The sequence below is a fragment of the Rhopalosiphum padi genome, chromosome 2 (genome assembly GCF_020882245.1).
Source record: "Rhopalosiphum padi isolate XX-2018 chromosome 2, ASM2088224v1, whole genome shotgun sequence".
Taxonomy (NCBI): Eukaryota; Metazoa; Arthropoda; class Insecta; order Hemiptera; family Aphididae; genus Rhopalosiphum; species Rhopalosiphum padi.
The window spans coordinates 16,485,970-16,499,171 of NC_083598.1; the positions used below are offsets into that span (position 1 = coordinate 16,485,970).

At 27.5% G+C, this 13,202-nt stretch overlaps 2 protein-coding genes across 2 annotated transcripts; one reads left to right on the top strand and one right to left on the bottom strand.

Moving 5' to 3' along the window:
- Nucleotides 1–685: 685 nt before the first annotated feature.
- LOC132919580 (ras-related protein Rab-35) lies at nt 686–4,038 on the bottom strand. Its single transcript, XM_060981286.1, has 5 exons — nt 3,637–4,038; nt 3,355–3,529; nt 3,150–3,274; nt 2,138–2,262; nt 686–988 (listed from the first exon to the last, which is right to left on the bottom strand). The coding sequence occupies exons 1-5, from the start codon at nt 3,686–3,688 to the stop codon at nt 857–859; spliced, it is 609 nt and encodes a 202-aa protein (XP_060837269.1). The 5' UTR covers nt 3,689–4,038; the 3' UTR covers nt 686–856.
- A 153-nt stretch (nt 4,039–4,191) lies between these two features.
- Nucleotides 4,192–9,124, top strand: LOC132919579 (palmitoyl-protein thioesterase 1). Its single transcript, XM_060981285.1, has 6 exons — nt 4,192–4,666; nt 5,277–5,389; nt 6,142–6,269; nt 6,336–6,494; nt 8,054–8,330; nt 8,753–9,124. Exons 1-6 carry the CDS (start codon nt 4,552–4,554, stop codon nt 8,876–8,878), a joined length of 918 nt encoding a protein of 305 aa, XP_060837268.1. The 5' UTR covers nt 4,192–4,551; the 3' UTR covers nt 8,879–9,124.
- The last annotated feature ends 4,078 nt before the right edge of the window (nt 9,125–13,202 follow it).

Below are 13,202 nucleotides of genomic sequence, written 5' to 3' on the forward strand. Positions count from 1 at the left end.
AATAATATTGTAATTATAAATATATAAATTTTATTTTAATTTATAATAGTAAATATTGATATTTTTTTAATTTTAATTTAAAATATAAAAACAGTATCATTTTAATGTATATATAAAAGCTTATGTTTTTTACTAATTTAAATATTATGATTAGTTTTTATAAATAATCATAATGCACAATTCAAATTAATTTGTTTAATTATGAAATTATCACTTTTCACAGGTATAAGCAAAATTCTATTGTATACAGTACATTTTTTCCCTAAGTATATTATTTAAAATAATATTGTAATAAATAATAAAATATTACAATTCTTGATAACTATATTCAATATTTGAATTATGGTGTTTGATTCAGTTAATAATTTACATAATATGCTAATTATTTAGAATATTTTTGAATATTTTGATCAGAATGTAAAATATATTTAAATTAATTTAGTATATCACATTTATACTTTATAATGATATAGTTCTTAAAAGCCATAAATATTCTAAAGGCAAGATATAAATATATTTTATTCATACTTTACTTATGCTGACATTATAAATAATAATAATAATAATAATAATAATAATAATAATTTTAATGAAATACATATAATGAACATAAACAATATGATTATGATCAAGTAGTATTCAGTGTTTTAATGTACCAAAATTTATTAAAAAGGTAGAGCCAAAATTAGAAACTAAAATATGGTTTTATTTTGTTATTAATGTTTATAAATGTGAAATAAAAACTTTGAGCTTTGTGTATTCACATAATAAAATAATGTGTGTGGTAACAAAATTTGAAAAGAAAAAAATAATAATTATAGCTTAAAATTGAAAACACTTACAGCAACAATTGGAATTAACAACATTTTCTTTTCGCTCCTTTTGAGTGACCTTTTCTTAAAGTCACTACATCATTGTTCTGATGCGCCTGTCGTTCCTTGGTTTCCTTTTTGTTCCGCAATACTTGTTTAGTAATCGACATGAACATCTATAATATATTTAGAAAAGTTAAAATATAATTGATTCATTTATGGATAAATTATTAAATCTTAATTTTAGAATAGTATAATATTCCATTAATAAACTATCCATATTAATTATTTAAAACAAAATGTAAACTTCAATTTTAAAAATATCAGTTGAGGCGTGGTGTCCTCATAATGTATAAACTTATTTGGAATACATTCTGATAGATTATTACTAACGTGACAATATTATTATTATTTTAATAATAGTATTACTATTTGTTGAATGTATATAATTTACATTTTGTATATACCTAACATTTAATTTAATTTTCAATACATTAATATCAAAAATTAAAAAATTAAAATAATACCATTAATAACAATTTAATTTTTAAGAATTAATTATTATATTATTTATAATATTTAAATATTAATAAATGTTGATATCAACTTCATTGAAGTTTAAAATTAAATTTTAGAAAGGAGAACAGAAAATGGAAAGTAGATAATACAGGAATAAATGAAAAGTGATACTTGACTTTTAAGGGGAGACAAGAGAAAGTTAATAAGAAATATAAAGATTATAAGAAACCAGATTTATCATTTGCCTTTAAGTTTAAGTATCTAGTTTTCGCTACCATGGAAAAAGTGACTAACTGAAATGTTCTATATGTATAATATAGGTACATATAAAAATAAAAATTTTTTTTTTAACTTTGTTACTTTTGTATGATAGCATAGCAACTTACTTAATGTTATGTAAAAAGTGACAGTGAAAAAAAATTAATTAAATACATTTAAAATTTAAAATAGAATTATAAATAATATGTTTAATAAACCACTTTTTGTATGATGGTGAAATAATTTAAGTTTTTATTAAAAATGGTCTAATCATAATAGTAAATAAATATGTTACAAAATTAGTTTAATATTTTAAGAAATAATAATTATGCTATACATTTTAATAATAATTAAAAATTAAAAACTAAGATTTTACTATTTACATAATGGTAACCTTAAACAAAAATATAAAATATATTTATGTCTATAGATAAATAATAAATATTATCTCATGTTAAAATATAGATGTTCACATTATATCAGATTCAGTTTATTTAATTATTTTTTAATTAACAAAATATATTAAATAATTTAACTATTTATTTTACCTGTTCAACATTTATGTTGTCTTTGGCACTAGTTTCATATAATTGGATGCCCATTTGATCAGCAAATCTTTGAGCATCTTCTGTTAGCACTACCTTTCGATCTGGAGCATCATTTTTGTTTCCAACTGAAAGAAAAAGAAAAATTAACCATGGGACTAAATTAAAAGGCAATTTAAATTAATTAAATATTTAAATTGTTTTAAAAATATTAACAGAAAATGAAAAAAAATTACCTATATTTTTCGTACAATATAGTATTAATCATATTTGAAGTTTGTAATAGTAATAATAAGATATAGTCAATGCTTGAAATGAACCAGAATTTACTAGAACAGTGTTCTGGATTGTAATATTAACTTTTGCACCAGGTTTAGTTAGTTAAATTAGAATTTAAGAATTTGGAATCAAAAAAATATTGCAAAACAAAGAAAATTGCTATTTGGTAAGATCAAACAGTATCATAACCAAGGGGATTCAAATTAATAGTTAATATAGAAAATAACATTTCCAAAAATTTAAGTACCTATGATCGTATCACTATCTATAACATATTCCGAGAACTCTGTTTATAGACTATCTACATATGTCTATGATTGGATTATAAAAGTTAAAAATATATAAAAAAAAAATGTTCAATGTAATAGAAATATCCGCAAATAGCATTTTGATTTGTAAGAGTATCCACTTTGAGCACCAGATATAATATTATGATTATTTTTTTGTTGTAGTTTAAATAATGGAATTGGTAAGATATAAATATTTAGTACATTACTTTTAAATCATTTGATAATATTTATCTTTACTTAAAAATTCTTCATTACATTTTGAATTTTGAATTTTAATTCTTTTGTATCAGTAATAACTATTATTTGAACATAGAATAAGGTAGTAGAATAATAAATATCACTATTTTATAGGAAGAAAAAGAAATATTTCTGTATATAGCGATAAAAATAAACATCAATAACAGTAATCAAATTAATAATTAATGTAAACAAGGCATAATATTTACCTAATATCCTATTGACAACTTCACAATTTTGGTCAATCTCGTGCAACCACCGTTTGACATTTGCAAATGAATCCCCATTGCTAACATCGTATACAACTATTACACCATGTGTACCTCTGTAATACCTGAAAGTAGAATATTTGTAAAAATGTAACATTAGCTATATATATAAATAAATAAAAATATAAAATATGCAATCCCTTACGTTGACGTAATTGTTCTAAATCTTTCTTGGCCTGCTGTGTCCCATATCTGTAATTTCACTTTTTCTCCGTCAACTATGACTGTTCTGATTTTGAAGTCGACGCCTATGGTTGTTATATAACTACCAGAGAATGTATTATCGGCAAAACGAACAAGCAATGAACTTTTGCCAACACCTTTAGACAACAAAAATAAAGTATTAAAATTATCTGTTACATGTATAGTTATAATGGAATGCAATCGCTTAGGAAACAGCGCATTTGGAAACATTGCAAGCGCTCACCACTGTCCCCGATGATTAACAGCTTAAACAGATGATCATATTCCTTAGCCATTGTGTTTACAGACGTCCAGGGTAAAACAATTACGGTTCACGAGTAGTGTCTTAATGTGACATCTATGGAAAAATCAAATCATCTGGTATTGTACATTGACAGTGTAATTTGGACCGGAACAAGAGCTACTAATCAACCAGTGCGGTGGAATTTTCTCGAACGATATCGTTTAACAGTAGACACGAACACTGTACAATGAGACGATTACACGAAATCATATATGAAAAATGAAAAAAATGTAACAGCACAGGCAAAATATGAATACGAATTAAAATTTCTCATTACAATCAAAACATGAATCATCCACGAAAAAAAAAACGGAAAACAAAAACGGTTCGCTGATAATGAAGAAGTTCCAATGTTCCACCACGGTCGCATTTCACTGGTAACCCGTCGATTATCATCCCGGGACATTCTCTCAGTGATAAATTATGATAACATTCCCACCATAATATTATTATTACGACGTCGCGAAAGTTTGTAGATGATATTTTACTATCAATATCTATATGATGTATTTTATATGGGTACCTGCAAGAATAATATTATTATATACGTAGTAGCCGTCATGGGCATGGCCTTGCAATATAATAATTATTTGAATATTGATAACGTTGGCGTTTTTGTTTGAAATATTTCAAAAATTTGTCGTATTATTATTTATTACCTAATTAATAATCAATATTTTGTAATTGAACACCGTGGTTTTCTTTGTGTCGTATGTTTTATAAATAAATTATTGTTAGTCAAATTAGGCTTTTGACGAATGAGACATTATTTTTTTTATATTTTACCAGAATTTTTCGATCGATTTTAGTTTACTTTAAACCAGTATATTAGATACCTCTTTAGATACTATTACTATGTATCGAATTGAAATTTTTTCACACACTTTAATTTCTATTTTTTTAACAATTTTGATTTGTACTAATCGAATCAATACGGGTTCGCCCCCAGTCGTATTATGGCATGGAATGGGTAAGCTCAATAAATAAATAAAGTACAATTGTTTTATAATTTGTCATATTAATATATATTATACCTAATAATTTATAACTTTTTTACATGGTATCATTTATTTTATACTTATTTGTCTGTTTTTGAAATGTATGAAAACTAATATATACCCATTTATAGATACTTAATTATAATTAAGAGTATAATTTTATAGATTCTAGTCAATTGGTATGAATTTTAATTAATAATTGTTAGATTATTTAAATAAGTATTTGTTCGGGTGGACTAGAATAATATATCATTAATTACAAATAGAAGATTATAGCTCTAAATTAGTTTTGAGTATATAATATGTAATAATTTATTTTTGTATATATTATTTATATCTAAATTGTTACTTAATTATAAAAAAGTACATTTAATAACTATAAAAATGATAAATCATTTTTATTAATTTTTTCAAATATAAATACATTTTTATTAAATATTTTAAGTTGGGCCAGGTTACTAAAATATCTTTTAGTATTTTGTCAGGTCAGTCCACCGTTGGGTATGCTTTATAATGTGTTAGAAGTTCTAATATTTTTTAAAAGTTTTTATTTAAAATGACTAAAGTATATTTTTATTTTAGGTGATAGTTGCTGTAACCCATTAAGTCTTGGAAGAATTGTTAAGGTTTTACAGAAAAACTTGGGAACAGATTCTTATGTGAAGTCGTTACAAATTGGAAAATCTTTTGAACAGGTCTCATGTAAATGTATTATTAATATAATTTTATACTTTTTTAGTCGTATATGTTAAGAAAATGAACAAAAATGCTGCTGGAATTATGTAAGAGTATTCTAAAGACTAGGGCTACTTAATTTGTCTTCATTATACTCCACTACATGATTTTTTTAAATTAAGATAAAAAATTTTTATTTTATGTGATAAATAATAATTTAAACATCATAATAGCCCAATCTAATAGAAATAAGAGTGGGTAGAATGGCGCTATTTATTCTAAAAAAAAAATTATTTTACCAAATATCTTTTCTGCCAAAATTAAGTAAGGGTTTTATTTTTGTTGTTACTTTAATTAATTCTATTTACTTAAAACTATTTTGCATTATTCATAAGTCAAAGAGGTAGTTTTCACTGACTTCTAAACATTTTATTTTTAAAAATGTATTATAAATTTTTATTAAGATATATGTTGTTTCTGTCTAATGTCAAATGTATAACACATCAAAATGTCCATTAAGAAAAATCTATCTAACTTTGTTATTTTTAGTATTAATGTGAATTGACTTATTATCAAATATAAAGGTAAAAATAGTATCAAAGGCTCTCTCATAAGTTTTTTTTAAAAATATTTTAATCGGTATATAACCTTAAGTTTTACCATATAAATTAGAATTGAATTTGGTGCCACAGTTATATGAAAACAGTATGATTTTAAATATTTCAGTAGTACTTATATGCATATTTTTGTCTTACATTTTATAATAATATAGGATGTAAAGAACAGTTTTTTCATGAATATTAACCTTCAAGTTAAAGATGCTTGTAAGCAAATATCTACAGATCAAAAGTTGACCAGTGGTTATAATGCGATTGGATTTTCACAAGGAGCCCAATTTTTGTAAAATCTAAATATTAAATGAACAAAAGCAATGAGTATTGTAATTTATGTATTATTGTTTTTTAGGAGAGCAGTTGCTCAAAGATGTCCTAATCCTCCAATGTTAAATCTTATATCTATTGGCGGCCAACATCAAGGAGTTTTTGGTATGCCAAGATGTCTTTATTCTAGTCATAAATGGTGTGAATATATAAGATTAGTTTTGAACAAAGAAGCTTATGCAAAGTAAATATAATTAATACTATGAAACCATTTTAATGATTTTGATTAACTTTAATGTTTGTTATTTAAAAAAAAAAAGATTTCTAATTATTATTAAATATTTTTATAACATACTAAATTACCTTATAAGTTATCAGCAACTCTTTTTATGTACTTTAAAAAGTGAATAGTACTTCAAAATTTTCCCAATTATATTCATGAAATTACTTAACCAATATTTTGTAAAATAAGATGTTACTATAAATAACTATTATCAGGGCCGGATTTAGGAGAGGGCCCAGGGGGCCCCGGGCCCCGGGCCCCCACAAAATAAGGGCCTCTTCTCAGTGGAATTATTTTAAATATAAAACGGGATAATATAATATTTTAAAAATAGATAAAACCACAACTTCAATAAAAATGTTAATCGTTGATAAAGTCATAAATATATAAATAAATCTTATTATTAATATACTTGTATATTATAAATTCATAAAAATAAGTTGCGAGTTTACAAATATAAATTTAAAATCGATTATTATGGACATGTATAGCATAGGATAATCCCGATTAAATAATATTCGTAATTTGGTATGGTTTTAAATATTGATAAAAAAAAAACAAGTTATAAATATACACATACAACTTGTGTATCAAACAGCAACAACCAAGTTATCACCAAAAGAAAAATTTAGAATAGAAAGCTTTATTTCAGTAGTTGATCAATTGATAGTATCATTAACCGAAAGAATAGGTGCTTATGAAACAATTTGTCAACGTTTTGGTTTTTTAAATAAAATTGAAAAATTAGAAACTTCTGAGCTACAATCTGCTGCAAATTATCTTGTTAGCATTTATTCTAATGATTTAGAATCTTCACTCGGTAACGAACTTATACAGTTCGGTTCATTTGTAAAAATATATATAGAAACACGTAAAGATAATGAGCAATGGGAAATGTTTTTATACAGAATTATTGAGGAAAATAATTTACAATGTACATTTCCTAATATAGAAGTAGTACTGCGTATATATTTGGTTTTGATGGTGTCCAACTGTAGTGGAGAACGATCATTTTCAAAAATGAAGTTATTAAAAAACCGACTACGAACTTCGATGACACAAAGACGACTATCAGAACTTGCATTGTTAAGTATTGAAAGTGACATACTTAGATCATTAGATTTTTCTCAAGTAGTTGAAAAATTTGCGGCAACAAAATCTCGCAAAGTGATCATATGAATATATTATTATAACAATTATTATTTAAGTTCTGTACATATATTATGATGATTGATAGTACATATTATAATCTAATAAATGCAATTTGCTTATTTATTATCTTTATTGTTTCATTACAACAAATCATTGTTTTTTCCTAACCAAAATTCTAGTTATTTGGAATTTTGGTTATTAAATATATTATTATGTAATCGAAAAAAATATCTACTTCTAAGGATGGGTCCAGGGCCCCCACATTCCTAAATCCGGCCCTGACTATTATCATTGCTATTATTAATTGCTGCTTTTGTATTGTTAAATATTTAAATGCTTATTATTAAATTATTATATTTTGTTTTTAGATGGGTTCAAGATTCATTAGTTCAAGCTGAATATTGGCATGATCCAATTAAAGAATTAGATTACATAAAGGGTAGCAATTTTTTAGCTGACATTAACAACGAACGCGTTATTAATACTAATTATCGAGAAAATTTACTTAAATTAAAAAACTTTGTCATGGTGATGTTTACAAATGATACAATGGTTATTCCAAAAGAAAGTGAATGGTTTACATTTTACTCACCAGGTCAAGATAAAGAAATTATGCCACTTGAAAATTCTGTAGTTTATCTTACAGTAAGTAATGATTTCGAAGAATAAAAATGATTTTAATCATAATATTATGTGAACCTAGAAAATGTTGTCAGCTTGTGTAGAATGTTCCACATCAATGGTATTAATGTTCATTTTTATTTTCATTAAATGTTTAAGTATTATGAACAATTATTCATATTAACTATAGAAAGTTTAAAAGTATAGACATTTTATTTTTAAAATTTTTTTTTATAACTAAATGAAAAAATACTAAAAATTAAATGATAATTTGAAGGAGATTTTGATTTTAATTTTTTAACGACAACTAATTTAAATGTTTGATGAAATTTATGAAAATGGTAACCTTAGGCCTAATCTATATTGTATATCTGTCTGCCCATAAATTTAATATCAAATTTTAAAATGTCATAAACTTACAGTTTGTTCACTTGTGTGTATTTTAGGATCGACTGGGTTTAAAAGTATTAGAAGAAAGTGGAAGATTACATTTTTTGTCAGTTCCTGGTAATCACCTTCAGTTTTCTGAAGAATGGTTTTTAAATGAAATTGTAAATAAATATCTTAAATAATAGCATACTAGTACTATAGAATTTTTGTAAATAATGTTATTCAATTTTATGTATATATAAAAAAAAAAAATAGAATTTTGTATGGATTTGATAACATTTTGTTATTAATTGAAAATGTCTTTAATGTAATATAATTTTAGTTGTAAATGTAATGTTAATTGTATGTAAAAAGAATAATTTTTGTATTTTAATTTTATATTTTTGTATTTATACATATATTTTTCTAAAGCTGAGAGAGAGGTTGCAGATATGTAACATTTTTTCTAAATATTTAATAAAAAAAAAAAAAATGATTAAATACAAATTTTATTATTATTTATAAAAATAAAACTTATAAGCTTACAAATCACAGATGTTGTTTTTAAATGATACCCGTTCAAAAGAGAAACTGTCTGGCTTTTGTGCAGTTAGTGACTTTTGCTTGTAATTACCATGTGTATTTTTTACTAAAAGGCCTATTATTCTGATTTCCGCAAAAAAAAAAAAAAAGGTGAGCAAGCGAGTACTGCTTAGCTGTACGGTAGGTATCAATTAAAACACTGTGATGGATAGGTAGGTATATTCATTTGAAATCAATGTATATGTGAAAATTAATTTTGAGTGGAGACAGTCTATCACCTATATCACCAAGTATATTTCATGTTATGTTTTTTTATATTTTTATTAAGTAAAGTAGATAATTTATTATACTATTAATAATATAGTAGGTTGAATTAATTTTTTTTAAGAACAATGCATTTGAAAATATTGTTGTAGGTATAAAATATAATAATTTAATATGTAAAAGTTATTTAACTGTTATAGTCTTCTTACTACTACCTATATCAAAATAAGAAAATTGAATTTGACTAAAAATAGATACTCTGTTTACTTGGTTATTATGAAAAATACCAGGAATTTTTAATTTTAAACTCTAAAGTATAAACTAGATTCAATTTGCTTTCCAAAACCGCCCTTAACGTTTAATATCACATACAATATAATATATTATATACAAAAAAAACTGTAAAATCAATACATTCATCATTCCAATCAAAATCTAAAAATATACTTTTTGAAAACTTTTTATAGTATTATTATTATTTAATCGCGGTCGAATCCTGTTGCTTCCCAATTTTGTCTGATGGATTTTAAAAGAAATACCTAACCTAACCTGGGAGGGAGTCCAACATTTTTTCAAAATATAGATACTGAATTTGTATAGGTAATCAATAAACTATATTCACCACTACAATGTTTCTACTTTAAAAAATTTTGGGGGAGGAGAGGTGGACCCTGGACCCTCCCATAGGTACGGCCTTGATGCTCAGCCCTCCTGTAATTTCATCTAATTTTCGCTTAGGTATACTAGCACCTTCTATTTTTTAGATCACCTTGAGAAAATTTCCATACACGCATACTTCTCTAATAAAGTTACTTCCACCTAATACAGTGTTCATTCTAAATTCGCGTTTACAAAAGTCCACCGTTTAGTGTTTACAGTGCCGCTACTATAGGTTTTGTAGAGCTCTGGTGCAAAAAATGTTATGTGGCCCCTGTACCTGAATAATATGTGAATAGATAAAACCTTTGTCTACACCGTTGTAAATTGTTTCTAAATACTACATATCTACATGTAATGGGCAATGGCGAACCCAGGATTTTAATACTGTGACTCTGCGTCACTTACGAGAGACCACTGTATAGAAGGTTTAACCAACTATGTATTTGTATTACAAAATAACGATTTACCTTATTTAATATTTAATACCAACATAATAATTGTATACATAAGATAGTTGTAAAAGAACTAATAAAAAACATACAATTCTACACCAAAGAGAATCAAAAGTATAATAAGGAAAAATACTACGTATTAAGTGAGAATAATGTAGTAGCTAGCCAGTAATTCATCGTCATGGTAACAACGCTACATAGATTAATCAACGTCCTAATAACTGACGCCAACGGGTATCGATACGGATGCGTTTCCGAATATCGTCAGTCTACTCTCAACCTTCAAACTGTCAAGAACTAAGAAAACCAGCGGAAGAATAAGAAGAAACAAGACCCAGTCGATCGGCGGCGAACCCAGTAAGAGAAGAGAAGAGAACAAAAACCGAAAGAAGCTCGCGGTTAACAAATACCTATCACCGGACGAACACCATCGACTACGCCGGATCGTAGTAGTACGCTCAGACAAAAAGATACTGTGGTGGACCACATAAGACTCGCCTGGTTGTTCGCTTCGACTGAGCGGCGCACAGCTTCGCCCGCTTCTACCCAGCTGCGATCACCGGCAGACATGGTCTATATACAGACCAGTCACGAACACCAGACGAATGTCCTCGCGGACGTCGGCCTGTCAAATCTTTTTGTGCGCCCCGCCAAACTGGTGACCAGTACGCGATCCGCCGTTGTCCGTACCTGCGCCCTTCGGCCCTTTTGAGTGATTCAAGGTAATCACACCGCTTGTGGCAATACGGTATGGCATCGGCGGGTAACTACGCGAAGTTCCTCACCCGTCCAGACACGTCACGACGATCCGAGCTAACCGGCTACTACCGGCTCGGTAACCACGGTCTACGGCACGTTGAGGCTGGGGGGATGTAATGTGTTGGGCCACATAAGAGTGCGCACTGGCGCAACGCACTATCTGGTTGTTCGCCTCAGCTGGCTCGGGTATAGTGGCGGTAGTGCCGACTCGGCGTCGCACACCACGCCAATGACCTCACGGACACCGGCCGGTGAAATCTTTTTGTGCGCCCCGTCAAAATACTAACGACAGAATTGTCGACCAAACGTCGTGAACTAGTACAAAATTAGCCGACAGACTATACCGTCTATACCACAGCGGACTTCGTGTTGCCGGCGGTATGTCTACACTGCACGACCGACGGCGGTCATATCGACGTGCACCGCTCAGAGCTAATCGATTATCGGGATCGTTATACCTATGACGCCCGACGAACGTTCTCGAAGTGCCGTCGCGTAGGGTTAGGTATGTACGCTGCAGACGTCCGCGGCATCACGCCTCACGACTGAACGCGCGTCGATCAACGACAACTCTCTTCCCTGCCGGGCGGTTAATCCCGACCCGGTGCTCTTTCATGGGGAAGACATAAAATCGCCCTTTTCAGGGCCCCAAAATTCTACATTATCCCTCCAGGGCGCGCCCGATTTTTAAAATATTTACGCTTATTATTTAATAAAACATGAACGAGGGTATTGTTGACGTTTGCAGTCGCTATTTACTTTATATTTTATACCTATGTATAACACGTCCGAAAGAAAAAATATAAAATATTATGTAAGTATAATAATAATGATTGAAATATTAATTTCACTTTATTTATCAATACGATAAGCTGATTTTAATTTGTAAACATGACTTTTAAAAATTTGTACAAGATCACAATAAATGTATACGGTATACCCATAGTAGTTATTTATGAATATTATTGAATTATATGTGAAAAATATAACTTTGTACAAAAATATCGTTAAATCAATAATAAATAAGTATAGTAACGAAATGAATGTTTAATAATCAATTTATCATTATTTCGGTTAACATGACAACGAGTATCGTGGTCCGCGAGGACGGCTGAAAGAAAGAACAACAGGCATATATTATAAGAATTTCATATAAAATTTAATTTGTTATATTACAAATAGAGATGTTAAGATAAAACCTTGTGATGAGATAGAAATATATATATATAAATTGTATACATATATTTCTATATAATAATTAAATGTACCTATTACATTATAATAGTGCAATGTTAAACAAAGAAGCTTATTAGAACTATTATCACATTAATTTTTTTTGTTAATGTAGAACTAGGTAATACCTATTAATATTCTTGGTGTGATAACTTGATTATTTGAAATTAATAGTTTAATATAAACACTTCAAAGTTATTAATTTTTTTTTTTTTTTTGAAAATGAATTGATATGTGAAAAAGCTAAAATTGTAAAATTTAAAGATAAAATTATTATCTGAGCATATTGGAAAATGTTATGGATATAATTAATTGACATCGCCACCAACTCTTTGGTAAGTACATCTAAAACTATCTGTCACAAGTCCTAGTTTTTTGAATAATATTTGCGTTTTGCAAAAAAATTATTGCCGATGAATCATCGTGCATGTTATTAAAAATGTGTCGGAAATTCATGTTTTTTGTTTTAGTACTACACTACTACGGTATTTTCAGTATATTATATGTATATTTCAGTGATGATGGCAACTGAATAACTGAGGTAGGTACTAGGTACTCCATATAGTCCATAATAATATTATATACGGTACCCGCTGTCAGCTGTGCCGCTGTTATC

Coding starts and splice junctions, on each gene's coding strand:
- LOC132919580 (XM_060981286.1), bottom strand. CDS start 3,688: ATGGCTAAGGAATATGATCATCTGTTTAAGCTGTTAATCATCGGGGAC. Junction 2,263..3,149: donor AGTTGTCAATAGGATATTAG/GTAAATATTATG, acceptor TTTTTCTTTCAG/TTGGAAACAAAAATGATGCT. Junction 989..2,137: donor ACAACATAAATGTTGAACAG/GTAAAATAAATA, acceptor AATATATTATAG/ATGTTCATGTCGATTACTAA.
- LOC132919579 (XM_060981285.1), top strand. CDS start 4,552: ATGTATCGAATTGAAATTTTTTCACACACTTTAATTTCTATTTTTTTA. Junction 6,495..8,053: donor AACAAAGAAGCTTATGCAAA/GTAAATATAATT, acceptor TTTTGTTTTTAG/ATGGGTTCAAGATTCATTAG. Junction 8,331..8,752: donor ATTCTGTAGTTTATCTTACA/GTAAGTAATGAT, acceptor TGTGTATTTTAG/GATCGACTGGGTTTAAAAGT.